General features: G+C 34.4%; 4 protein-coding genes across 6 annotated transcripts; 3 read left to right on the top strand and 1 right to left on the bottom strand.

The window, feature by feature from the left end:
* Nucleotides 1-237: 237 nt before the first annotated feature.
* Nucleotides 238-16,063, top strand: LOC117983793 (stromal membrane-associated protein 1). Of its 2 annotated transcripts, XR_011236904.1 has the most exons (6): nt 238-449; nt 4,639-4,769; nt 5,403-5,581; nt 6,124-6,229; nt 6,411-7,610; nt 12,328-16,063. XR_011236904.1 is itself a non-coding variant. In XM_034970416.2 (5 exons), exons 1-5 carry the CDS (start codon nt 332-334, stop codon nt 7,320-7,322), a joined length of 1,446 nt encoding a protein of 481 aa, XP_034826307.1. In that variant the 5' UTR covers nt 238-331; the 3' UTR covers nt 7,323-7,616. The 2 variants fall into 2 exon arrangements, 1 of the variants encoding a protein (XP_034826307.1); XM_034970416.2 differs by lacking the exon at nt 12,328-16,063 and having other exon boundaries at nt 6,411-7,616.
* A 951-nt stretch (nt 16,064-17,014) lies between these two features.
* LOC117983794 (sister chromatid cohesion protein DCC1) lies at nt 17,015-27,332 on the top strand. 2 transcript variants are annotated; one of them, XM_069499782.1, is made up of 5 exons: nt 17,015-17,187; nt 24,827-25,017; nt 25,362-26,170; nt 26,726-26,889; nt 27,172-27,332. In XM_069499782.1, exons 2-5 carry the CDS (start codon nt 24,957-24,959, stop codon nt 27,275-27,277), a joined length of 1,140 nt encoding a protein of 379 aa, XP_069355883.1. In that variant the 5' UTR covers nt 17,015-17,187; nt 24,827-24,956; the 3' UTR covers nt 27,278-27,332. The 2 variants fall into 2 exon arrangements, with proteins under 2 accessions (XP_069355883.1, XP_034826308.1); XM_034970417.2 differs by lacking the exon at nt 17,015-17,187 and adding an exon at nt 17,271-17,521.
* Nucleotides 17,541-21,857, top strand: LOC117983792 (protein DENND6A). The gene has a single exon (XM_034970415.2). It carries the CDS (start codon nt 17,824-17,826, stop codon nt 19,510-19,512), a length of 1,689 nt encoding a protein of 562 aa, XP_034826306.1. The 5' UTR covers nt 17,541-17,823; the 3' UTR covers nt 19,513-21,857.
* On the bottom strand, nt 21,845-24,265 carry Tim23 (translocase of inner mitochondrial membrane 23). The gene is made up of 3 exons (XM_034970418.2): nt 23,930-24,265; nt 23,480-23,587; nt 21,845-22,900 (listed from the first exon to the last, which is right to left on the bottom strand). Exons 1-3 carry the CDS (start codon nt 24,147-24,149, stop codon nt 22,641-22,643), a joined length of 588 nt encoding a protein of 195 aa, XP_034826309.1. The 5' UTR covers nt 24,150-24,265; the 3' UTR covers nt 21,845-22,640.
* Nucleotides 27,333-27,424: the final 92 nt, after the last annotated feature.

The raw sequence follows: 27,424 nt of genomic DNA, 5'->3' as shown, positions 1-27,424 counted from the left end.
CGAAGTGATCCCATAAGGACTGCTTTTTTCCTTTTGAGTTACGGAACCCTAAAAAATGGGAAATCAAATGGTGTATTTTCAACTTATGGAGTCAAGAATGTTTCGACAAAAATTCTGTAACATTAAAATTATATTTAAAACTATACAAATACATATTATACAACTTTGGCTGGGTACTATACAAGACGGAACAACTCATCACTGCAAAAACATAGAGTACAGAGTGCTCCTGCTGTCACTTCTGCTTGATGGTCTGTCTTCTACATTCTACAAATAAGCAATATTTCTTATCCACCCTTTTTTTCCAATTATTAGCAGCTTAATCACAGAAATGACTTCTAAAAGTGAAAAGGATCGGGCTAAACAGATTCAGGATCGATGTCAGAACATTTTGATACAATTGCTCAAAGATGAAGACAACAAATATTGTGTTGACTGTGACGCTAAAGGTGAGTGGAATTTCCTTTTTATTTTATTTACCTCAAGTGCGCTAAGAAATACTTGTGGAATGTCTGTTTAGGTAACAAATCAGCATTTCTACAGTTACATGTCTGATTTTCCCTATTTTAATAAGTCTGGCCCTGGGAAAATTGCCTTTGAAAGAGGTCTTCGAACTTTGCATGCTACCATTAGAGTTTCGATTGACTCACGCTATCTGGAATAATTGTAATACGACTTCTTTATCAATTATCAAATATAAAATTATACTCACGTTTCTGAGGTGTTATGTACCTATTGATCTCGTATAAACCGAAGTTCGAATTTCAGTAATACACTCATGAATCCATACTAATATTATAAATGCGAAAGTTTGTCTGTCTGTCTGAAAAGCTAACATTTCATGGCCCAACAGTTTAATCGTTTAACAGTTAGCTTACATCCCGGGGAAGGACATAGGCTTTACATACTTTTTATCCCGAAAAGTGTATAAGACGAATTTCGATTATTTTCGAATATTGATCGGAAGCTGTAAAATTATGCTTCTGTACTTCCTATAAAATTATATGAAGAAAAGAGCTGCTAAATAATATTAGATTAAAATTTTTACTTAACTAGAACAAAAATTATTGTTGAGCCTAAAATAAACTCTATCTCCATATAAATTGGTTTGTAATTTTACAACAGTAACCCATCCATCTTTGCTACAAGAAGATCATTGAATTCAATTATAAATAATATCTTTAATCATATAGTGAGTATGAATCAGCATATTAGCCAAATATCCATCATAAATCTAAATAAAGTCTGGTCTGATCTGACCTGGTAAAGTTGATTTGAATAAAAATATTTAACATAGGTGTAAGTATATAGTAATGCCACTCAGGTCTGATTGCAGCCAAGCGCTAGTCTATAAATTAAAAAAAAAGTACATACTTATTTCTATTTCATTAAGTATCTGGTCTGACTATTGGTATAACAGTTGAGTCATCTAATATAAACAAAACAGTGAAAGTAAAATTATCATGCCATGTTATATTAATCTTTAGATTCTTATCATGCAACAATTAAGATAGACAATACAGTTATCATTTAATTTTACATTTACTGTTCATGTATATTTTTTTAGGTAGGTACTGATTACTTACTGAGGATTATTTAAATTATCGTAGAGTAATGTGTTTAAATTAAAAATATTAAGCAAGGAAGTAATATAAATAATTCTTTAAACTGAATTATTTATTCAAATGTTGTTGACTGCACACTCTAATGCTATTTAATTGTATTGTGTATCTATTTGAACCTTAATTATGCTGAACTTTTAATAAACATACTAACAGACTAATCATTGGGATGTATATTTAATGTGAACTTTTTGAGTCCATTATTGGTCTCTGAGAGATCTATACTTATTGTAGGCATATTATAATAATTATGTTAGATAACTCTTTTTTAAGAAAATAATGAAATAAGTACTTTTGATGTATGATTGATATAACAGCAAAGTTATTTAGTAGTTTTATCGCAAAGTCAAAGTCAAATGATTTATTTAAAATCTATATATATAAAAGGAAAAGGTGACTGACTGACTGACTGATCTATCAACACACAGCTTAAACTACTGGACGGATTGTGCTGAAATTTGGCATGCAGATAGCTATTATGACGTAGGCATCTGCTAAGAAAGGATTTTTCAAAATTCAACCCCTAAAGGGGTAAAATACTGGTTTGAAATTTGTTTAGTCCACGCGGATGAAGTAGCGGGCATAAGCTAGTAGGTAATAAATTACTCTTTTCAATTGTCAGTTGTTGGATTTGTAAGATATAGTGGCGATAATTATTACGCAAACTTAAAACTAAAGCTACAAGCGTTCCAAACGCGCCCAGGTCTGAGAAGAGCCCACAACAAACTCAGCCCTCCAGTTAGCCTCTCCCTTGAAAAGTAAGGCTACAATGGTCAATGCAGATTATACATAAAATAAACTAAGTCTAGGTTAGAATCTGACCCAGCTTGATAGGCTTCCTGTCTAACATTGACATACATTAGGCCTACATAGCTGTAAAATACATGCAATTAATGCATACTCTCTACAAAGAAAAGTTAAAATGATTTCTTCATATTTAAAATTTTGTCTGTCTGTTCGTTGCCTATACATTCGTGTAGTGGTTATCCAAAGGTGTGGTAAGAAAGGTTTCTGATGTAGTACCATTAACATACAATAGGTGGCATGTGAGTCGCATTGGATTGCATACTGGATATATAATATTATACAACGGTTATAAACGCGAAAGTGTGTCTGTCTGTCTGTCTGCTAGCTTTTCATGGCCAAACATTTTAACCGATTTAGTTGAAATTTGGTACAGAGTTAGCTTACATCCCGGGGAAGGACATAGGCTACTTCTTATCCCGGAAAATAAAAGAGTTCCAATGGGATTTTCAAAAACCTAAATACACGCGGACGAAGTCACAGGCATCATCTAGTACAAAATAAACTATTCTGAAAAAATAAATACATAGATTTTAATTGTTAAATTATATCATTACAATAAGCAAACAATATTAACAAAAGAATTTTTATATTATTTAACAATAGACAATCAAGGTAAGATTCAAACTTATAACCTTTCTGATCTCATTCGACCTTTTACGGTTGAGATTATTGATGCTTCTTTTATATTTTACTAGATGATGCACGCGGCTTCAGTCGCAAGGATTTAGTTTTTTTTTAAAACAGTGGGAAGTCTTTTCCGAGACAATCGTGGATCTAGATATCTCTATACCGTCAAATTCTGTTAAATATTCCTTTAAAATATTCCATGTAGACTTAGGGCCAATCTCCAGAGTCAAGATCAAACAAGAATCTGTAGAGTGCAAACTATCTCTGTACCAAATGTCTTCTCTGTATCAACTTAGTAGAAGTATAGAGTAAAACAGTTAAATGAATGTTGGTATGAACTAACTCATTAAAATATTACTCATAATGATAACTCTGCAAGAACTAGGAAACATTACAGTAATTTACACACATAACATGCAGGAAAGACCCATTTTAATTTTTGCGCTAATGTTTAAAGTTTCAAGGTCTGTGACTAAAATAATATTGTACTGTCTGTAAGCACTTTGATACCCTGACTTTTTACAACATAAACAAAATAACCCAAATGTAGTTCTTTACATAGTCAAATTGAAGAATATATTGAAATTGAAACATTCTGAGCTATATGTATACTATAGCCTAGTGGGTGGTTAGGACGTCCGCCTCCTATTCGGGAGGTCGGGAGTTCGATCCCGTGACGCACCTCGAAACTTTTCGGAGTTATGTAGTTTTAAGAAATTAAATATCACTCACTTTAACTATGAAGGAAATCATCGTGAGGAAACCCGCATGCCTTAGAGTTTCTACATAATGTTCACAAAAGTGTGTGAAGTGGCCAATCCGCACATAGGCAGTGTGGTGGACTATGGCCAAACCCTTTTCATTCTGAGAGGACACCCGTACTTTGTAGTGAGCCGGCGATGGGTTAATTATGATGAGCTATATACTTGATTAAATAAATAAATAATAAATAAATAAAAATCTTTTTTATTCGAATAAACTTTTACAAGTACTTTCGAATAGTCGGATGCATCTACCACTGGTTCGGAATGCCTTTCCTACCGAGAAGAACCAGCAAGAAACTCGGTGGTTGCTCTTTTCAAATTGCATTATTAATGATTAATGTTTTATATGTTAGAACTTCAACCACATATCACCAACTCCCATTTGCCTATTCCACTTACTCAATAATAATTTTACAACTACCTATAACTTGTCACAATGTTTTTTTACACTTCTATTTGTTTAAGCTGTATGTCTTATCAGGAAATTTTTTTCAAGTGTAGGTATACCTAGGTTTATTTTAATGACTTTCATACAATAAAAGAATACAGTCAGAACTCGGAAGAATGATCGCGTGACATCGCACGTTGGAAAGTATTTATTAGTCTAAAACGAATTCTGCCAACGCCTAGCAGAGTGCGAAGCTGAATTGGCAATGGATTGGGCAGATAGTTCGAACTTCGAAGAACAGTTATACGTTTTCAGACGATTCCAGCACTTTGGGATGCCCATGGTGCTGGAATGGCAACCTCGTACCGGAAAGTGCAGCGTTGGTAGACGTGTGATTAGTGCCTAAATTATATACTTGTTAATTCATCAGGACCTCGCTGGGCGTCATGGAACCTGGGTATATTCTTGTGCATACGCTGCGCGGGCATTCACCGGAACTTAGGCGTGCATATCTCGAAGGTCAAGAGCGTCAATTTAGACTCATGGACTGCGGAACAAGTAGTGAGTATGCCAGTTTTAACAGGCTAAGGTCTGACGCATACCGATGGAGTGGAGTCTATACAAGATACAGCATCTTTTTTGATAACAACTTATCTCAATTGGTTTATTGGAAAAAACACAAACTCAAAGGGTACCTTGAGCGCAGAAATTCCTGGGATACTATTTGATGCAGCTGACGTCATAATGCTGTTATAAAGCTTAGTTTGCATTGTTATCAAAAATGATCGTAGTCACCTCTGATTGGCTAACATTTTCTCACTATTGCATTGGCTAGAATGTGCAGTTGCGACAAGTTGTACATCTAAATATATAAAATGATTGACTGACTGACTGATCTATCAACGCACAGCTCAAACTACTGGACGGATCGGGCTGAAATTTGGCATGCAGATAGCTATTACGACGTAGGCATCCGCTCAGAAAGGATTTTTGAAAATTATACCCCTAAGGGGGTGAAATAGGGGTTTGAAATTTGTGTAGTCCATGTGGACGAAGTCGCGAGCATAAGCTAGTAATCTGTAAGTTACAGGTCTTATTTATTTACTGATTTATAAATAACAACAATTGCGGTAATCGCAATGTGATCTTAGCCCCGCAACGCAAGTAGGTACAATATAAAAGCATTGTTTCTAGGTTTATCTCCAACAAATGGGCAACTCCCGCGCGCGGGCAGTCTACGAAGCGAACCTACCCGATTCGTTTAGGAGACCTCAGAATGACTCCTCGCTGGAGGCTTTCATCCGCGCCAAGTACGAACAAAAGAAGTACATCGCGAAAGAATGGGTGCCCCCTATCATGCCTAAACTAAACTGGTAAGATTTTTCTATTCATTTATTTCATGTCGACTTTTGAAGGCTGCTGTTACTTTTTCAAACTTGTACATGTTATAAGGGGAAAGTTCTCCTTCTGTTTGAATCCACCCCACTGTCTTGTGTTTCATACTTACTTTCTATTCATACCCTTAACCGATAATTTATTATCTGCAAAAAAATGATGCAGTCAGACCTATTGCAATGTAATTGAGCCAAACCCATATTGCAAAAATTATCTTAAATGAACCCTGTCAGATGCCTATAATAGTACCTACATGTTACAAAATAAATATAAGTCGTAGTCGCGGCATACGTCGGACTTGTCTGATAGCTTCACTCTCTGTACTGTATTTTAACCCTATTTGGCCAATAACTAAAAAATATCATCTATTGACTACTCTCCTGGCACAAGCTGTACGTATGGGAGCTCTACAAGGTGCACCTACGGCTCCCGTTTTATTTCGCGTTTATATTAACAACTAGGGCACTATAATGAGTACTAACTTTACAATTACGTATAATGTAATTTCAATTAATTACAGGGATAAAGAGATAGATGAAGAATTAGAAAAACAAAAACGCAAAAAGAGAGCTACAACTTCTGGCTTGGGACCACTACCTGCGCCGTCTACTGATAAGAAATATAATGTATGTATAGATTGCTCAACTTTCGTTTTATATATTAGAATATGTGATTTCAGAAGGTTCAACTACATTTTATGGTCTAGAATCTATCTTGGTCAGGATACAAGGCTTAAAAGTTTGGGCCACTTTTTTCAAACTATAAAATACCAGATTTAAAAATTGATTTCATTCTATTTTATTTCAGAAATCCGATGTAATACCGAGCATACCTAAACCAAAATCATCAGTAAGTCCCAAATTAGGCAGAAACACACCAACAAACCAAACAAACCAAGCTGATACTAATAAAACCTCCAACGGAGCAGCAGACTTACTTGGACTAGACACATCTTCAAAACCAGAAGTAAAACAAACAAACAATGATGACATATTCTCGAGTTTCTTCTCAGCCCCCGTGGAAAAACCAGAACTGAAACCGGAAGAAACCAAACCTGATCTCAAAACTGAGGAAGAAAACTTCTTCAAACAACCAGCTCCAACGGAGAAAGAAAAGTCGAAATTAACTAAAGATAGCATACTTGCGTTGTATAGTCAGACACCTGCTAATACTTTAGGGAATCAATTTAACCCTGTACAGTCTCAGCCTGGTCAATTTAATCAAGTTCAGCCTCAACCTGGGCAATTTAATCAAGTTCAGTCTCAACCTGGGCAATTTAATCAAGTACAGTCTCAACCTGGGCAATTTAACCCTGTTCAGCCCCAATCTGGGCAATTTAACCCTGTTCAACCTCAAAATCAGTTTGCGTTTGGTTCAGTGTACCAATCACCAGCGTACAATAGCATGGGTATGCAAAACGGTATGCAATCCTTTAACCAGTTTCAACCGATGTCAAATCAGTTCCAACAGGCATTCCCAAATCAAATGCCACAGCAGATGCAAAATGTTCAGTCGATACAAAATGTTCATCAGCAACTGCAAAATGTTCAACCTTCGCAAAATGCTCAGCCTTTACAAAACGTTCAGCCGTTTCAAAATCAACAGTTTTTTCCTCAACAAAATCAGTTACCTCAACAATTTGGAGGTCTCAATTTAGGGCAGAGTTTTGCTAGCGCTTTCCCACCTAATCCTAATGTAGCAAGCAATATATGGCAATAGGTTAAATTTTTGCAAGTTATTTAGACTCTTATTTTTGAGGTATTAGAGTTCACAATCGTATCTCGCACTTTTGAAGTGTGTAAAAACGAGCTTAAACTCTTGAGCCTCGAGCCTCGATTGTGTTTGTGGAAGCAAACATTCGTTAATATGTCAATTTTAAGGCGAAACAGAGCTTTCAAAATCCCATAAAGCAAAATAAGAAGAAGAAGAAGAAGAGCTTTCAAAATGGTACGCTAGAGGCGCTGCTCATTTTCCCATGCAAGATTTTGACATTTAACGCGAACTTTAGTGAGTGTATAAGATAAATGGTTAGAGTTGCTATTTATTTCTTGAAATTGCTACTAAACTCTTTAGATTTTGCTTAAGAATTAATTCTAAACCATTGACATTTTATTTGTAAACAGAGGCACGTCAAAATGATAGACAAAATACTACAGACGTAACAGATAATATATAGCAGCTAATCCAAAGGTCTTACATGGTGAAATTGATTTTATTATATTTTAGAAGTAAAGTAATTGTAGATTTAAATAGAGTATAATGTGGAATTTTGAAGTGTATAAATTTAAAACTAAAGTTTAATCTCTATTGTCGACTCTATTGAATTTGAGTTTTATATGGTATCATTATACTTATGGAAAGGGTAGCCAAAGGGCTATAAATGGCTCTGCTTTGACGGTAGACATCATTAATTTTCCTATTTTTAATAAGAAGCTGTGACATACCTACAGGTACGAATATTGTTGATTTTATATTTCTATTGTTATACTATGTATGTTGTTTAATGTGTAATTTGTTATTCAACTGGTATTCCTTTGTAATAGTTTATGCTTATACCCGATGTGGGTTGGATATGTTATGGTAATACCATAGTGGTATCTATTTTTCAATAATTGTGGATAGACACCGCCGAGTTTTTTCTTGCCAGTTCTTTCTCTCGGTAGATATGCTTTTTCGAACTGGCGGTAGATTTTTCTTAAAGGAAATAATAAATTATTTAATGATAAAGCAATAAGTAATGGTAAAGATAAACTTTGATATGGAGGGATTTTTCCCTGAATAAAACAGTTTATTTCCTTATACAATCTTTTATTTTGTTTTCTACCTTCAACCACGCCCTAGCTTATTGATAACGAATTAAGGTTTAGGCTCTCAGTAGGTGATTCCTGACTCTATTGTCTCTATACTTCTGAGGCTAATCTAGCATCAGAAGTGGGATACGATATGGCTGAATTGTGCCTTTTCTAATGCAATTGTACAAGTTTCAGAAATACCGGTCATTTCGGATGGCTTTGTGAAAAGCCATCAAAGATGTTACAACAGGCGTTGTGATGACTGACGTCCACGAGAGGTACCACAATGGACATTGGATACCCTTAATCTGGATACCCTAAATCGGTATGGAAGCTTATTTTGTTCATTGTGAAAGTGAAAAAAAAAAAGTGTCTTTGCGAGACTATTTTTTTCAGGCAGGTAGGCCTTAAAAAGTTTTATTGCGTAATCATGGCCCTATTAATACTCTGCGTAATGTAGTAACACAGTTTCATAGTACCTGCCGTCATTTTATTTGTTTTAAAACTAATTGTATTATAGAAATAAAGATGTGGGTACTAAATAAATAAAATTTTTGCGGGTAATTTTGTATTCAGTATAGGTATTCTGTTTCAATGACTCAGATTAATGTTTGAAGGTGTTTAATCGCATGATGTCTCGGCTAATAACACAAATCGATATTACGAAAATAATGTTAAAAATTTGCAGGTACTTAGTCGGTATGAAATTTTTGTTAAGTAAATGATCATACGATTACAAGTTAAATAGGTTAGACTTGACATAGTTGACAAAAAGACCTCTCAGGTTTTGTCATTTTTTTGTATACGGTTTATTAGTTACATTTTCTAATCGCACCTAGGTTTGTAGTTTGATAATAATAAAATGTGGTTAAATGTCAGACTGACCGAGCGGTGAAAAACTGTAAAGCAAGTTTGTCGGTAAATATTTTCTGATGATTAATTTGTGTTCTATTTTAATTTCCGTCTGACGTCTAGCCGCATATTCGTAATTTATATGATAGTGATGTTGACATTGAATCATTGAATATTGTTTTACGAGTGATGAGTCATCTTACTTTTTTTAGTTATGTTGGTATTCTTGTGGCATTTCCTATGTAAGTACTTCGAGAACGAAGTACTTTTCAGGTTGGCCGAATAGATGTATATTAATTATTTATGTGTTACATAATGACAGAGAAAAAAAAGAACCAAAAAAAAAAAGAACAAAAAAAAAAAATTTTTTTGTAGTTTTGTTTCAAATTAAGAACAATACAGAAATGCACATTCCATCATTCGTTAAATGTTGATGATTCATTGATCAGAAATGCGATTAGCGTGGCCATTTTGTTATTTTGCTATTGACTTTGCATCGGAGTTCTCACTCGCAAAACGTAGAGACGAAAGATTTGTGATACCTACCTACAATAGTTTAGAAATTTTGTTTGAGTTTATTTTTGTAGTTTTTATATATGGATAGGTTAGGCTGCTGATGTCTTATCCTGTTGCTATGCCGCTAAGTCCCATTCAGCAGGGGAATAGGTACCTTGCAATAAAGGCCGGAGGCAATTGTCAGATTATAGAATAGTAGCTACTGATTGTTTGATGTCATTGTTTTTTTAGAAATACCCACCGTTATGTAATGTGATGTAATGGATCTGCCAAACCACACTTGGCCAGCGTGGTGGACTATGGTCAAACCTGAAACTTAAATTTAGAATATTGGAATTTAGAGATTCTTGACTACCCACTTGTTTTGATATTTTTTAATTCCGAAGGTTTTTGTTTTGAATAATACTTTTTATTTTCTGACGTTTTTGATGTTTGAAATGTATTAATTTTTGAACATGGGTTTTCTTGTTTTTAACTATTTTTGATATTGATTACTTCTTTGACGATCTTTTTAATGTAAATTATTTTTGAGTGATACTTTTTGACATTTTAATTTTTGATACCTACCTTTATATGTTTTTATTTACTACCTTTTTGGATTGTTATATTTTATTTTGGAAAAATGTTTTGGTATTTATTTTAAAAGGAAGGTTCTTGGCACATCATTGGATGTGGGAAGCAACAAATGTTTTTGTATAGTCCAAGGACTGATTGCAGATAGACAAAAGAGATTGAATAGAAAATATTTTTGAAAGTAAATAACAATAATTTGATAATTTTACTCTTTGATTATTTTTACTTCTTCTAACATAGTAGTTAGTTTTGTTTTGATATATCTTAGATTATAATTACTTTTTATATACCTACCCTTTGTTTTTGACTTTGGTACTTTAGGAGTAAAAGTCGATGGTATTTTATTATTTTTGCAAAATTATTAACTTGAAATTTAAAAAAAAAAGTTCTTATGATTTAATTTATGTTGAAATATTAATATTTTTATAACTTTTTCATTTTGATGGTTTCTTTTTATGAAACAAATATTATTTAAAATTTTGATAATTGACATTTTGTTCAGTTGCAACTTTTCTTTGTTTAATATTCATCTCTATTTATTGGAATTTATTTAAAACTTTGATCAAATGTTCGATCAAAGGAAAAATTGTATAGTGATATATGGATCAAAACCAATGGTGTTAAGGGACAATTTATGATGTTTACGATGTTGCCTTAAAACTAATGGTGTTACGGGACATTTTATGATGTTGCCTTAAAACCAATGGTGTTGAAGAATATTTTGTAGATGATACTTTAAAACGTTGGAACCAACGGTGTTCAAAAGTATTTTTATAATATCGCTTTAATACCAGTGGTGTTAAAAATATTTTTTGATATGGGTTTAAAACCAATGGGGTTAATGGATATCTTGTTTGGAAACATATGTGCTGTGGCGAGAAAAATATATCTTGTATTTTTAGAGTATGTCATTTTGTGTTTAACATGTTTTATTTTGTTTTATGGTGGCCACAGACATGTTGTTTGAAAAAAAAAATGTTTTGATGTTGTTTAACAACTTTATTTACTTTACGAATTGTTTGTTTTTATTTTGTTGCTTCGAGAACGAAGCAATTGTCAGTTTGGCCGTATAAGATAAATGGTTAGAGTTGCTATTTATTTCTTGAAATTGCTACTAAACTCTTTAGATTTTGCTTAAGAATTAATTCTAAACCATTGACATTTTATTTGTAAACAGAGGCACGTCAAAATGATAGACAAAATACTACAGACGTAACAGATAATATATAGCAGCTAATCCAAAGGTCTTACATGGTGAAATTGATTTTATTATATTTTAGAAGTAAAGTAATTGTAGATTTAAATAGAGTATAATGTGGAATTTTGAAGTGTATAAATTTAAAACTAAAGTTTAATCTCTATTGTCGACTCTATTGAATTTGAGTTTTATATGGTATCATTATACTTATGGAAAGGGTAGCCAAAGGGCTATAAATGGCTCTGCTTTGACGGTAGACATCATTAATTTTCCTATTTTTAATAAGAAGCTGTGACATACCTACAGGTACGAATATTGTTGATTTTATATTTCTATTGTTATACTATGTATGTTGTTTAATGTGTAATTTGTTATTCAACTGGTATTCCTTTGTAATAGTTTATGCTTATACCCGATGTGGGTTGGATATGTTATGGTAATACCATAGTGGTATCTATTTTTCAATAATTGTGGATAGACACCGCCGAGTTTTTTCTTGCCAGTTCTTTCTCTCGGTAGATATGCTTTTTCGAACTGGCGGTAGATTTTTCTTAAAGGAAATAATAAATTATTTAATGATAAAGCAATAAGTAATGGTAAAGATAAACTTTGATATGGAGGGATTTTTCCCTGAATAAAACAGTTTATTTCCTTATACAATCTTTTATTTTGTTTTCTACCTTCAACCACGCCCTAGCTTATTGATAACGAATTAAGGTTTAGGCTCTCAGTAGGTGATTCCTGACTCTATTGTCTCTATACTTCTGAGGCTAATCTAGCAAGTGCGTAAAAGATACATTCGAGGCTATACTATGTCTTAATATGAGCCTTAGATTTTGTTAACACGCATTGTAGATAACGCAATATATTTAACTGTCCCTGCCTATATGATTGCATTTAAAACTGAAATACCATTACAATGGTGCTAATTCGGTTGTAATCTCTAAACTAAATTGACAGGTTACAAATAGTGTTGTCTTTTTCACAATGTTCCTTGTGGTTAAGAATAGTCTTAAACATGAAAATTTAGTTTAGTTTAGAGAACCAAATTAGCACCGTAGATACAGCCATTGTTACAAGAAAATAGAAATCAAATGAATTCAATAATAAAAAATTACTTAAAAGAAATCAAGCGAATGTCGACAGTTAAATAATTCTTGTCATGTCTTATTGTATAAATCTTCTCTTAGAATTTTTCGTGATTAATTTATTTATCGATGTACTTATGTACTAAAATTTCTTTATACCTATACATATCTAAATGAAATTGTCGTTTATTTTTATATTATTACTAGATGATGCCCACGACTTCGTCCACATGGATTTAGGTTTTTAAAAATCCTGCGGGACTTCTTTGATTTTCCGGGATAAAAAGTAGTATATGTACATCACTCTCTGGAATGCAAGCTATCTCTGTACCAAACGTCAAAATCAGCTTAACATAAAGAAATGTAACAGACTTTCTCATTTATAATATTAGTATGCATCTATTATTATTATGTATTAAAGATTTGTTTTATATTTTTTCTCATTAAATAAAGCTATTTTTTTAATAAATGTTTATATAGATTATTTTTTTATTTACTCATTTAGCAATTAGCTGAATTTGACTGGTTGCATAAATTATTATTTTATTTAGCTACGTCTTTAGATATTTTTGTCTTTGGTGTTGATTAAAATTATATTCCAGCTTATAGGAAAAGTTCTTACAGCTATTGTGAACGGTCAGAGTGCAATTATTTTTCCATATTTACAATTACTATTACTATATAAAATAAAATATAACGATTTCACACATTGATTTAGAATTTGTTATGCACTCTAAATAATGTAGTATAATGTTGGTGTGAAATGTGTTTCTAGTTATATTTTAATGCTATGGTTTACGATTATTTTGCGGCTTTGTACTAACCTTTTTAATGTTTGCACTGAATAGTCTTTATATATATCTTATAGGTATAACATCTGTTATTTGAAAACTAATCTAAATTTATAAAAATCTAATCTAAAACTAAGCTAATTTATTAGCGTTTTTTTTGCGCTTATAAACTCGTTTTTGTACGCGTGTCTTTTGTAACACGCGTATTCATACGAGCCGAGCGTAGACGCGCTTTTAAGCTCGTATACGTGCGAACGAAAATTCCCATTGAGTAACAGTGTTATTCAACGGGACAACATTTCCAAAAAATTCCCGTTGTGGCACAGTGTTACTCACGGGGGTGTGACTCAACGGGAATAACTCAATTCATGGTTGCTACTGTCCCGCCGAACTCGCGGGAATGAGCGCGTGCACGCGTGTTAGATGAAATGAAACGCACGTATGTGAAAACGAGCGTAATACGCGCAGAATAAACGCTAGTCTGAACTTCACTAAAAAGGCAGCATGGTTTTTGCGTTAGTATAGGTATGTCAAAATATCATATTCAATAGTCGGAAGTTTATTTAGCGATTGTCAAAATTGGTGCCAATCTGGGTTGTAAGAGTCCTAACCTAAATTGACAGGTCTGAAATGACCGGTATCTGTTAATTAAGTTGAGACTGTTGTGTACAGTAGAATAAACACCAACATTTAGCCAATACATGTTTTGAGTTCTCTAAGCGCGTAGGTAAAAACTTCAAGGTCGCGTCACCGACATGCTAATGTTAATAGTGCTCGGAGTGCCGATAGATGTAGGTAAAAACTAATATTAATGGTTTTAATTAATAAATTTAAATTTTTGATACTACAATTAGTTCGGTTATCCAAAAACCCCACTTATTTCATAGTCTTCAGTATTCACATCTGTCGGCAGTCCCCTGACTGACTGCCAATTTTGTTATTATTTAAAAGATCGATTTCGTCGTTTATTTTATTTAGTGCACATTTTCGCTGAAAATATGTATTTTCATGGCACATGAATTATCCTAAAAAGCGCCTGGACGCGGCGTATGAGTATTTTAAGATTTTTAAGTTATTTGCTAGTTTTTATTGAAGTTATATGGTTTTAAACATAAAGTCCTCTGACGTTTTGAAGACGTTTAGTTTAAAAAATTATAGTTTTTAGAATTTTATTCACAGTGTAGCAATTTTATAGTTCCGCCATCCCTTCTTGTATATGTATGGACTATGGAGCGCAGCGCGACAGCAGACACTGTATTATCAAGTCGCTAACTGGAGGCCTAGTACGAGATTTTATGTCTCACCAACGGTGATAGTATTCGAGTATCGAAAACCTTCCGCATTATAGTAAACTGGATCTTAACTACCTTTATTTTAAAGCTCAAGTTTGTCTACACATCTACAGACAGCGCTCCAAGCGGAAACGTGGCGAAATTAAAATCAGTGGCATTGAATTTTCGTCTTCAATTCAAGGCTCTTTAGGTTCATTTTACTTTGAGGGTATTGTGTTTCGACTCTCGAATTCTAGCAACGTTTGGTGAGACGTAAAATCTTATACTAAGCGTACTGTATAATTGCGAAACTGTGGTATCATTATACGTAAGATGTTGAAAACACTTGGGCTTGAGTTTTCGTTGGTGCAAATGTAACTCTATACTTAAATTAATTTAGTGTAAGCTAGCTTTATTACTAACGAATCTTTAAGTTTCGGTAGACATTTTTATTTATAAGTACTAGCTAATACTTACCTGGCATGCGTAGTAATGCAACTCGCGCGTCACCTCTTATATTATGTTAAACTCAATCAGTAGGTCGATTTCGTGAAACCTGCATCTATCATTATTACAATCTCAATTGTTGTGATTGGCTGAATTTTTGCTATCCTTGTTGCAACAATGCATTGTGGCCAATAGTGAGCGAGCGTCAACCAATCAGGAGGTGATAGCCATCGCGACATTGTAGCTGTCATACCGCAATCGAGCAGCGAATGAATAATGCGCAAACCCATAGGTAACGCTGATGAATGTTAATTTTTATATAATACATATATAGATACAATACAAATACTGTGAATTCTGGTTTCAAACCCATAAAGTTTCATATTTTTAATTTAACTTAAATCTATTGTTAATTTGAAACTGCCGACATTCCTCTTTTTATGTTTTTTTAAAGAACGGTAAAAATATGAAAGATTCTATAGGTACAATATACTATACGATTTTCTGATATGGGGAAAGGCAAGTACATATTTTAGTGCTCCGATATCGGACCCGACAATATCCTTACAAACACTGTCATTTTAATACTATTAATTGTTTAAATAAAATATAACACTAAATAAGTACCTATCTAAGTAGTAACTAAAATGTTTTAAGTTTTTGTGATAAATCGAAATCAAATTACTATTTAAAACATAATAAGTACACTGATAACAAACAGAATGACTGAAATTAAATCCAAATTAACTAATCTATATTATTAGTAAATTGTAACCCAAGTGTTTGATGTATTTCGTTAAAACAATATGTAATTAGTTAAAATTGTAATATATAATTGGTCCGGGCAACTTGTCATATTGGCAACCCAAGACCTGTATCAAATCAATTATGTATCTATTTGAGTTTTGAAATAAATATAATGCCCTTACATATTCAAATGATTTTTATTTTGTTTATTACCACCCTGGTATACTATATTGTGTTCATGTGTGTACTTCACGATGACCGCTCAGCCTTTGTTATGCTAGTGAGTATACGGATAAGCGATAACGCATTTGTGTGCATAAGTAAACAGCGTTGTCGTCGTCGCGGTCGGAAAACTGCACATTATAATAATGTGTAATAGTCCGCGACAGGTCGAGATGGCAAACGGGATATGAGGCGGGGGGGCGCCACTTACAGACACACTTCGCCCGCACCTGGTTAGCGTGGGGATGTGCGGGCCGTTCCCTCCGCGATTGCAATTTCGACCTGTCGTGTACGTGTGCACTTTTTTTTTTTAATTCTTTATTCAGCCAAATAATAATTATACAATTTTACGCTTGACACCCTAAAACTCTGTTACACTTACAACAGTCAAACAGTCTTCGTGAAATAGAACATCTGTCAACGGCCGCTATTTTTGAAGCAAGCTTGTAGGTGCCGAAAGGTGCGTGAATGTGCTTTAGTTTCCCTAAGTTTCCTTAAAGGTAAACAAGTACCTGTAGCTTCTCATTGAGAGTAATGCGTAAGTAGAAAATATAATTTCTATACTTCGTGGGCGCACTATACGCGGCCCATAACGACCTTGTTACCGCGAACATATTGTAAAAAGTAGGTACTCTGTGCCGCGAACCATAAATTCTGACGTCATCATAAATTCAATATGGCGGATGAAATAAACTCTAAATCCGGATCTCAGAACAAGGACTATTAGAACTAGAAGTAGCCCTATTGTGACACTTACTATTAGAGCGAGATAGTAGATAGTTAAATGCATTTAAGCTCTTATTAGAACGTGACAAAATGATTTTGTTTTGTCCTTATCACCGTGGCCACTTTTTTTTTTGCCAAAATGTATTTGTACGTGAGTATTAGGCAAACAACGTGAAGTGAGGTTATGTTGACTCAAGTATAGTAAATAAATAATTGATTCGTTTTGTTGTTTTTTGTTTTTGAAGTTATTGTGCAATGGTGGGTTGCAGTATACAAGGCTACAATAGGTGTACTACGTGGTAATACATCCAAATTCTTTGAGCCGAAGCGAACGTAAAATAGACAGTATAACATTTCACAAGTAAGTAGGTACCTCTGCCTGAGCGAGAGGGACTGAGGGGGCCACGCTAGTTGCATATCTGGACATATCTTAAAAAACAAAATATGATTTTAATTTTTGAAATATAATTATTATTCCATGAAATTTGAAGCTAAATTATTTAAATTTAAATGATTTGATTAAAGTAAAGTCTCCTCATTTTTTGACGTCAATCGGAACGCAATGCAATTTGTTTACAAGTGTGTGAAACAATAATTATTTCTGAAAGTGAATAAGTTGTTGGTTTTTATATTTATTTTAGAACAGGCATATTATTGAAGAATCATTTACCATAAAATTGAGTTATGGATACGTGGTAAGATTATAAACAAATTAAACTATTAACAATTAACTAAAAACAACTGGGTAAATTGTGCATGCAAATAATTACAAAAATTTCATTACCATTGATCGAACTTCAGTTTTGGCGCGCGTGTGGCCATGTTGACGGAACAGCTGTGGTTGCGCTTGCGTGTTTCTTTAATTTTTAGTAGCGTACTCCTGCTGTTGACAAATGGCGCTCGAATGTAAACAATATTTTAGTGAACTGTGCAAGTGAAGTGATGATGAATTAATACTGATCGGGTTTGTGTGTTATACAATGTGTTAAAAATAACAATGGCTTGTCGACGAGAAAGTAATGGAGACATTGACATTTTGACAATGGAGGAACGCGAGTTTCATACGAAATGGAGCAGGTTTTCAGACTGGCTGCACTGCATTTGTGTAGTGACTTTCGACCTTGAGCTCGGGCAGGCGATGGAGAGCGTCTACCCGCCTGGCGTGAAGCTCACTGACCAAGAGAAATGCAACATTTGCTATTTGGCTTTTCCCGACTCGAACTCTGGCTGCATGGGCGATACGCAGTTTCACGTGAGGTTGCGATGCCGCGCTCCACTTACGCCCTATCAAGTGAGCTATAACGAGGACAGTGTGCCGACGCTACGCGCTGATTCCACGCACTACTGGGGCTTCGTGTACTTCCGTCAAGTCAAAGACCCCTCTTTACCGCGTGGATATTTCCAGAAGAGCATAATTTTGCTAACGCGATTGCCGTTTATCAACTTGTACTATAAGGTCATACAATTAATTGCACCAAAACATTTTGAAGAAGGGGAGAGAAGCTTGGAAGCTGTATGCCATGATATAAACAGATGGCCCGTGCTCGTTGCAGGTCAGAATATACTGTTACCAGTTTTAGGAACTGTTTTTCAGTCATACATTCCTAATCAGCAGACTGGGAAAGTGTCAAGGTCAGATATAATAAAGCAAGTTCATTCTCCGAATGTCCCTCACGTACTGGCTTCGATTCAGGATGTTAATGTTTTCGATGCTTTAGCTGGTGTTATATCACATTTACATTTATTGTGGGAGCTTGTATTGGCAGCCGAACCCATTGTGGTGATGGCGAGTTCACCAACAGAATGCTCTGCTCTGGTTCAGGCTTTGACATACCTAATCCAACCGTTACCTTACGCAGCAGAATATAGACCATATTTCACAATCCATGATAGTGAATTCAAAGAGTTTACCCGTAAGCAATACAATCCTCCTTGTGTGATATTGGGTGTGACAAATCCATTCTTTACAAAAACATTACAACACTGGCCTCACACTATCAAATTGGGTGACTCAACTTCAATCAAAACAAAGCTAAGGAAGGTTGGCAGTATAAAGCATTTGGACACAGCTCCCGGTGTTTACACACAGTACAAGCCATTTTTAGAAAAAGATAAGGCAATAATAAAGAAGCTTCACAATGGTATGAGGACAGATCGACCCTCTGAGGTACAAACTGCTATGGTGAAAAGGCATCTACTAGAACTGACACAGAGTTTTATGATTCCATTGGAAAGATATATGGCGTCATTAATGCCTTTACAGAAAAATATATCGCCATTCCGAGCACCTCCTATCCCAAATCCATTTAACCCTGAAGATTTTTTTGCAACATTGCAACAAGCAGGACCTCATTTGACAACAGGGATTAAAGGTGATTGGATAGGCTTGTATAGAAACTTTTTCAGAACACCCAATTTTAGTGCCTGGTTTTATGAAAGGCATAATAAATTAACAAATAAGCTACATGCTTTACAGTTAGAAGCATTAGCTGAGAGTGATTTAAAGGAATGGTCAGTTGGCAAGAAGGAGGTTGAAATAGTTGATATGGTCTTGAAGCTTAGAGAGGTGCTGAAGAGTGACCCACCTGTGGCTGGCAATACTAGGACATTGTTAGCCCGAAGGCTAGAAGATTTAAACTGTGTTCTACCTGATGATATGAAGTCAATATTAAATGCAGCGTCGTGACACAAAAATTGCTGCACCTCAGGACTGAGAGGCTGCAGCGTCGACTGCAAAATTCAGCTAAAACCTACTCACAATAGGACTGTTATTTGTATGTAATATGCATGGCCAAATTAAATTTTACAATTTATTTTCCTACACATATTCTGTAGCAATGGTACACAGAAGTATGGTATTTTTTTAACTTTAAATTGCTTAATGAGCTATTTAAAATATTGCCAGATATATAGGAATTTATTATGTAAATAAAAGTATGCATAAACTCAATACTCACTTAAATTTTGACTTGATCACATTAGATGGAGACCTTAGAAGTGATATATTGTACAATGAATATGCTCATAAGTAGCTATATGGCTTATAGCTATAATATGAGTACAAAGGCTTCCTAATTACTGTAACCGGTACCCTGTAGCTAATTAGTTCTATTTGTAAAAAACTACCCTAATATGATGGAGATATTATCTTAGTGAATTTTTGTATGATTTGTTTTTCTAATGAGGCTAGATATTTTATAAACAATGATTGTTTTGTCCGCTTTGATTTAAAAATACCTACAACAAAATTCCAAGTCGTCAAAAGTCTCCAAAAGGAAGCTTTTGTTATTTTAATTGGTTACTTACCATTTACCAATTAAAATAACCTAATATGGCTTATGGAACCATTTACTGGTACTTACCAAATTACTAATTAGTATTATTTGCAATCTTCTCAATATTAAAAATTGGTCAAGTTCATAACAGACATTTGAAATTTTTATTATTTGCTATAGGTATGGGCAATAGAAATACACATTCTGTGAATATTTCAACTCTGCCTATTACGGTTCACGAGATACACCCTTCAGGTACGGAAACTTAAAAATGACCTACAATGAGACTGCATAGATCTTTTACTAAGTTGCAAAAGGCAATACAATAAGTAGGTACTTACTACTGTAACCAATCCCAGTTTTAATCGCAAAAATTATGGTAACCCTAGTATATTATGCATAAACTGAATATTAAATGTGTATACAGTGAAGTGAAACTCAATAAAATCTAAAATAGGTTGACTTAGTTTTAGAAATTATTGGATTGTACAAATATTAATTTTGAAAACACTCAAGCGATGTAAAATATATGCAAAACTTAAAATTTAATTTTATTAATATTTTAGTAAGATTAGTGTAATATGGCCGTAATACATACAATAGACAGCAATTATGAGTAATTAAAGAACTTTTTTCTTATTTTTGGGCTCTGTAATTGAATCCAAGCAGAAATTCATATAGACATAAAGAATGTCATTGAAAAAATATCGCACTGTTTATGAGTTACACAATCATAATGTAGGTACTCTTTCTCCTTCGTAATTTGCTATTCTATTTGTGATTTCAAGTCAAATTAGTGATCTAGCTCTTGAACACATTTTGCACATGTGATAGTTATTCCGTGAGGTACAAACGAATGATTTTATATTCTGATCATATGGAATTGTGTGAACCATGATTTGTTTAATTTTAGGATATGTCATCAAAAGTTTTATATTATGGAATTGTGTGATTATAAACTATGCTATATCATCCTCACTTTTTCAACATTCACAATGTACATAAAATATATTATAATAAAATAAATAATATTAATTTTAGGTAGCTAATTTTGTTTTACATGTAGTCTAAATATATAAAATGAAAAGGTGACTGACTGACTGACTGATCTATCAACGCACAGCTCGAATTACTGGACGGATCGGGCTGAAATTTGGCATGCAGATAGCTATTATGATGTAGACATCCGCTAAGAAAGGATTTTTGAAAATACAACCCCTAAGGGGGTGAAATAGGGGTTTGAAATTTGTGTAGTCCATGCGGACGAAGTCGCGAGCATAAGCTAGTTACAGATAAAGGGGATAATGATAACTTTATCATAATAGACTTTAATGCCATTGATAAGTCAATATTGTTTCAAGATATGTTAAGCCTAGGCCAAATCTTATCAAAAATTCATAAATAGCTTAATATTCTGTAATTCATTTATACAAAATTGTTGCCAAACTTATAACATTCTAACTTTGTTATATTTCTCCCCATATACATATTATATATAGCATATTTTTTTAATAATTTTGAAACTATTTGTTTTGCTATCAGAAATTGCTCAATTTGTCACTGTCGTCAAATCTCCACTTTAATTTTAGTTCTGCAGTTTCTATCCTTATATTTACATAAATATGGAGAGGAATCTAGATTAAATAATATGATCAATACTGTAATTAAACATCCCATTTTAAAAATAAAATGTAAATAATAAATAATACTTAAATGTTGTGTAGGTAAAATGAAAATAAACAATTAATTTTCCAAATATATTGTTTTATTAATGGCTTAGAAATAATTGTGCTAATCCCGCTCCGATATGGTGCTCAAAACCGTGAGCAGGATTTGTTCAACACATGCTAGACTAAAGTGTAACGGACATGGCATAAACAAGTCTTGAACACTTACAGATCCTTTGGTGCTGATTGCATTAAAATGTAATAACTAAAAATAACAGTCTATTATTTACATATAAACTAAGGGCTCGTTACATTTTACATACTGCACCACAATGCTTATAAAACATTTTCTATAGATTGAACAAATGATACTAGAAATTGGTACACCAAGAAGAATTGCAAACTTAAATCATTAAGTAGTAAATAATTGTTCACTTGAAAATTTAAAATGTTAAATAAGTATGTAAGGGTTAATTGTTTTTAAAGATATTTATTATTAAATTCTATAAAAAAATAAAATATTAAATTAAATAAGCGAAATAGCCTACAGCCCTGCGCTGACCAACCCGCCTGCCCAGCGTGGTCAGTATGGGCACTACTTCTAATGAGCAGCGCCAATTTGGCGCGCTCTTGGAAAGGCCTATGTCCAGCAGTGGACGCAAACAGGCCGATGGATTGGATTGGATTAAATTAAAATTATGTTTAAATATTTTTCATCATTTTGCAAAGGCTTCAATTTATTTATTCACTTACAGAATGTAAGTAATAGTAAAGCAGACCCAAAATGATGGGATTCACTAAAAAAAGAGCTTAGCAGATTTTAACCTCATTGTGGTACAGTATGTAAGATGCAAACATAGATTAAGGCGGTTTCACATTCTTATATATCTAGCTTTACTCCATATGTTATCATTATCTGTGACAAGGGTGTATATTCCTGCTAATGTAAGACCAGCAGCAGCACCTAAGCCCATTGAGCGTAAGCCTGCTGTGCTTTTGTATAGGACACCTGTTGCAGCTGCGGCTATGAATGTGTTTGCAGTGTCTTCCTTATCACGGATCCAGGTGACACCAAGGGCGAGGGTTGAGTAGAATGATGCAATAATACCTAAAGTGCAGCCTGTTGTCGTGCCTGTTAACAATATAGATATGTTATCAACAGAATAAATGAGTTTAAATGAGTTCAAATGTATTTACAAGTTAAATTAATAAAAGAGATTAGTAATCTCCAAAATATTGAATCAATATTAGGTTAATGACTGTAATGCATTATTCAAATCTCAATGTACTTGATGTAATATGCCTGTTTACAGTTTAGATGTTTTGAAATTCAAGTTGATCAAGTTTGAATTAGTATTTGTAGTGTGATCAAAACGTAATCCTATTAGAACATGAGTCATATGGCTGACATACAAAAACAGATATCAGCCAAGCCATGTGTATTTAATCACCCGCACAAACCACCATGTTGCCACTTCAGATTGGTCTACTTGTTTAGGGTGCACAGCTCATTGCCAGCCAACTATAGCATGGATGAAAATTTCAACTCTTACCTATTACGGTTTATGAGATACAGCCCGCTGATAGGCAGCGGAGGCTTAGTAATTGGCGTTCTTCAGGTATGAAACCCAGTTAACGATTAAATTATAGATCAAATTGACCAACTTAGATTATAAATAATTCATGCATTATACAAAGTTGAAGCACTGACCCTGTTTCATAACATAGTTTATGAGCTGTGTTCTCCGCACTTTGCCTGTTTGCCCAGCAAGAGTTGTTGCTCTCAAACCTTTGTACAGACCTGTCATACCTCCGAGACCTGAAATAATTAACAATACTTTTACTTGAAAAATCAATAGTTTGTGCACTGAGCACTGTGATGTGCAGTAAGTTTTGATACTTATTCTTATATTATTTAAAAGGCATAGGTCAACTGTTAAGCTTCTTGGACTATTGTTGTATCACATCTTAGAACACTTGGAGGGTATGGGTGATATTCTTTTGAATAATTAACACAATCAAGAAAATCAAACATGCACATTCATTTTCCTAAATAATTTTCTCGGAATTGTGTGGAATTTCCTATTGGAATATCGTAGGAAATCTACAAAGCACGAAATTGTTATGTAAAATAATTTGAGGTTATTTAGCATTTGCTCACCTGATCCTGTCATAAAAGACATTCCAATGATAGGTAGGGCTACGTTAGACCGTCTGGCGGTCGAGGACATATGGCTTTCATCAGGATAAAGGAACTCTGGCTGCATTTTCGGTATGTAGTTAGGATCAAAGTTTAAGTATGGCGAAAGATTCGCGCTTGCCTGAGCCTGCTTCTTCTCTTCATTTTTATTTAAGGGTAGTATATCACTAAACAACGACATTTTCGATTTTGTACACTAAATTTCTAAACTAATAAACTATCCTAATATTTTCGTGATTTGCAATCACTGGCAATCACGCAGAATTTACGAAGGTCGAAAATCGAAATTGAATCGAAATGTCAAAGTCAGATGGAAATGTCAGCTGTCATTCGCACCATAGATAATGTCTTTTTTTATATTTTTTCAGTTTGAAGATTTAGATTCAAGGTACAAGTTTTTGTAGAATATAGAAATATATGTATGGAAATACAGTACGCGGCAGAAAATAATGTACATTGTACATCGGCCTTTAGAATGACTTTTTGGCTTTGTAGATCGTTGTCTCTGTCACCCATATCACGTTTTATCGGTCTCAACGACAGAGACAATGCTCTACAAATCCGCTATCTCCTTCTAAAGGTCGATGTACATTATTCTCTGCCGCGTACTGTACTTATTTTGCATAAAGAGGGTCCTGGGCACACGAGTAGATAATATTATACCAGGGGAAGCTTCACACTAGCTCACGCATACCACGATGTGCCACGGACGCTCCGTGCGCCCAGTTTGGCGGCAAACGGAGCGTCCGTGGCACATCGTGGTATGCGTGAGCTAGTGTGAAGCTTCCCCTGGTATAATATCTACTCGTGTATCCTGGGTTCATTTTCCGATCAAATATTTTTTCTTGTTTGTTTTAGCCAAGAAAGAACCCCAGAAGATGTTAGGAAGATAATTAAAACAGCGAAACTACATGAATCTGAATTGACTGAGGTTACACAAATACTGAGGTTCCCAAAGCCAAGTCAGCAGAACGATAACCTAAGACTAATGCTTTTAGATGATAATTTGTTGAAAGAAATCGAGGCAGGCAATCAATTGATATTTAAAGGTTCGTCACTTTGAGTTTGTTAATTCAGATAAGTCCATGCCATTTATAAAAAAAAGTAGGTAGCTACCAATTTAAGTAGAAATATGTTTTATCTGGTGGGAGGCTACGGCCGTGGCTAAATATTTACAACTCTACCGGCAAAGCCGCCAAGCAACTTAGCGTTCCGGTACGATGCCGTGTAGAAACCGATAACGGTTATGGGTTTTTGCCATACCCCTTCCAAATTAGCCCGCTTCCATTAGACTGCATCATCACTTACCACCAGATAAGATTAAAGACAAGGGCTATGGCTTGTAATGAAATAAAAAAAGGTAGGTACAATGACTTGACATAATAATTTATAGGTGATCCAGACGAAAACGCAGTATTATGCACGAGTAATAAAACCTATGATATAAAAGAGGCGGAGACTTCGAACAGTCTTTTATTAGTTCCTGATTTGTTATTCGCTGCGTCCACGGGGCTCGATGAAACAGTTGCCAATAACTCCATAGAAGGCGACTCAGATTCTTCCTTCGATAAATCAAACGCTAGCTTAAACAAATCCACTGAGTCAGATGACGGGAAACCTCCTAGACAAATCGTTCAAAAAGACATTACAAGCACATTCTTCACATATTACGAACTGAAGCCTTGCAAACCCCACTTATCAAAATTAAGGAAACTTCTCGAACCGACCCGGTATCGTGGTCCAGAACTAGAATATGCTGTCGATAAATCTAAATTGCAAACTTACGACGCCATATTCGATCAAACACAAGCTTCAAAAGCGGAATTGGACGAGGAATTGGTTAAGATACAAGCAATAAAAATAGACAATTACTACAGATTACTAGAGTTTGATTACGAGTTCAGAGTTTTGTCATATATGCTCGATTTAATAGAGGAAAATTCTTGGTCTTTAGACAGAATATCTAAAGAAGCAACGCTAGACAGTTTAAAAGACCTCGTTCCTGCAAGCATTCTAGAAGCAATGTTCGGGTTTTATACTAACGTGTCGCTGGTACAGGATGACGTACAGTATTACCAGTATAAACAGGATAAAGTTTGTCAGTTCTTGGCCAGAGTATTGCTGAAAAGTGCTGGGAAATTCAATTTAACAGAATTCCTGGAGGCGTGGCAGGATTCGGTGCCAGAAGGAATGAGGACTGATGTAAGTTTACACTTATTTACTTTCTTATTATTGATACTTGTAAATAATTTGCGGTTCTTATGAAGAAATTCGATACTACCCTGCTGGAATAGCGACCTTGCATCGGAAAGCGAGCGTAAGTAGCAGATCCCCTTCTAGGTGGATGGTAGACGTCCCTACAAGAGATCCTTGTCCAGCAGTGGACATCTATCGGTTGACGATGACGTGTAAATATTATATGTCCAGAATTTGGTTTATTTTATTTTATTTTATTTATTTAGATACAAGATTTTAAAAATTAATGATTTTATAAAATAAACTAGCTTATACTCGCCCCTTCGTCCGCGTGGACTACACAAATTTCCAACCCCTATTTCACCCCCTTAGGGGTTGAATTTTCAAAAACCCTTTCTTAGCGGATGTCTACGTCATAATAGCATGCATGCCAAATTTCAACCCGATTCATCCAGTAGTTTGAGCTGTGCGTTGATAGATCAGTCAGTCAGTCACCTTTTCCTTTTATATATTTAGATAATTGGTAAGTATCAGATAAGATTATAATGCTTTCTTTTACAGGAATCTCTATTATGTGGTATAGCGTTAATAGATAAAACTACCACTCCTCCAGTGGTGTGGGGTTTCGCAGAAAGCGACCTGCCTGAGGATATAACCCAGCGGTTCAAGGTTCTATTCCAAACCAAAGCAAAGTGGACTGTTGATGAAATTTCACCTTACATTCAGTGAGTAGTTTAAATTAACGATTTTTCCATTCTCACAATGTCATTTAAAAAATAATCTAAAACATTATCAATCGATTTTTTTCTTTATTGCAAAAAATACACATGAAGTGGTGTTACAATATTACTTTACGAGATAGGTACAGTCCGCTGAAAGACAGACGGTAGGACAGCGGAGGCTTAGTATGGTTCCGTTGGCACCATTCAGGTACGGATTACGGAACCCTAAAAATATCTTGCACAACGGGCAGTCGAAGTTTTCTAAACTTATAAATGTTATTTCAGATTGTATGCGACAGAGAAATTAAACGTGAACGCTTTGCTAACAAAATATGCTCGTGCGTCAACACAAGATGGAGTCCGCGTGTTTTCAGCGAAACATATGAAGTGATATTAATGTAATCGATTAATATACATTTATATAAATATACTTTAGAATATCGTAACATTAGAATTTTTAATTTTGATTATACCTAAATGTAGGTATATACCTGTAGTCCGCGATAGGTCGAGATGGCAATCGGGCATGGGGCGGGGG

The sequence above is a fragment of the Maniola hyperantus genome, chromosome 7, assembly GCF_902806685.2.
Source record: "Maniola hyperantus chromosome 7, iAphHyp1.2, whole genome shotgun sequence".
Classification (NCBI taxonomy): domain Eukaryota; kingdom Metazoa; phylum Arthropoda; class Insecta; order Lepidoptera; family Nymphalidae; genus Maniola; species Maniola hyperantus.
This window is presented reverse-complemented; position numbering and strand designations above follow the sequence as displayed.

Coding starts and splice junctions, on each gene's coding strand:
- LOC117983793 (XM_034970416.2), top strand. CDS start 332: ATGACTTCTAAAAGTGAAAAGGATCGGGCTAAACAGATTCAGGATCGA. Junction 4,770..5,402: donor CATGGACTGCGGAACAAGTA/GTGAGTATGCCA, acceptor CATTGTTTCTAG/GTTTATCTCCAACAAATGGG. Junction 5,582..6,123: donor ATCATGCCTAAACTAAACTG/GTAAGATTTTTC, acceptor AATTAATTACAG/GGATAAAGAGATAGATGAAG.
- LOC117983794 (XM_034970417.2), top strand. Junction 25,018..25,361: donor CAATCAATTGATATTTAAAG/GTTCGTCACTTT, acceptor AATAATTTATAG/GTGATCCAGACGAAAACGCA. Junction 26,171..26,725: donor CAGAAGGAATGAGGACTGAT/GTAAGTTTACAC, acceptor TTTCTTTTACAG/GAATCTCTATTATGTGGTAT.
- LOC117983792 (XM_034970415.2), top strand. CDS start 17,824: ATGGCTTGTCGACGAGAAAGTAATGGAGACATTGACATTTTGACAATG.
- Tim23 (XM_034970418.2), bottom strand. CDS start 24,149: ATGTCGTTGTTTAGTGATATACTACCCTTAAATAAAAATGAAGAGAAG. Junction 23,588..23,929: donor GTCTTTTATGACAGGATCAG/GTGAGCAAATGC, acceptor TAATTATTTCAG/GTCTCGGAGGTATGACAGGT. Junction 22,901..23,479: donor AAACTATGTTATGAAACAGG/GTCAGTGCTTCA, acceptor TATTGTTAACAG/GCACGACAACAGGCTGCACT.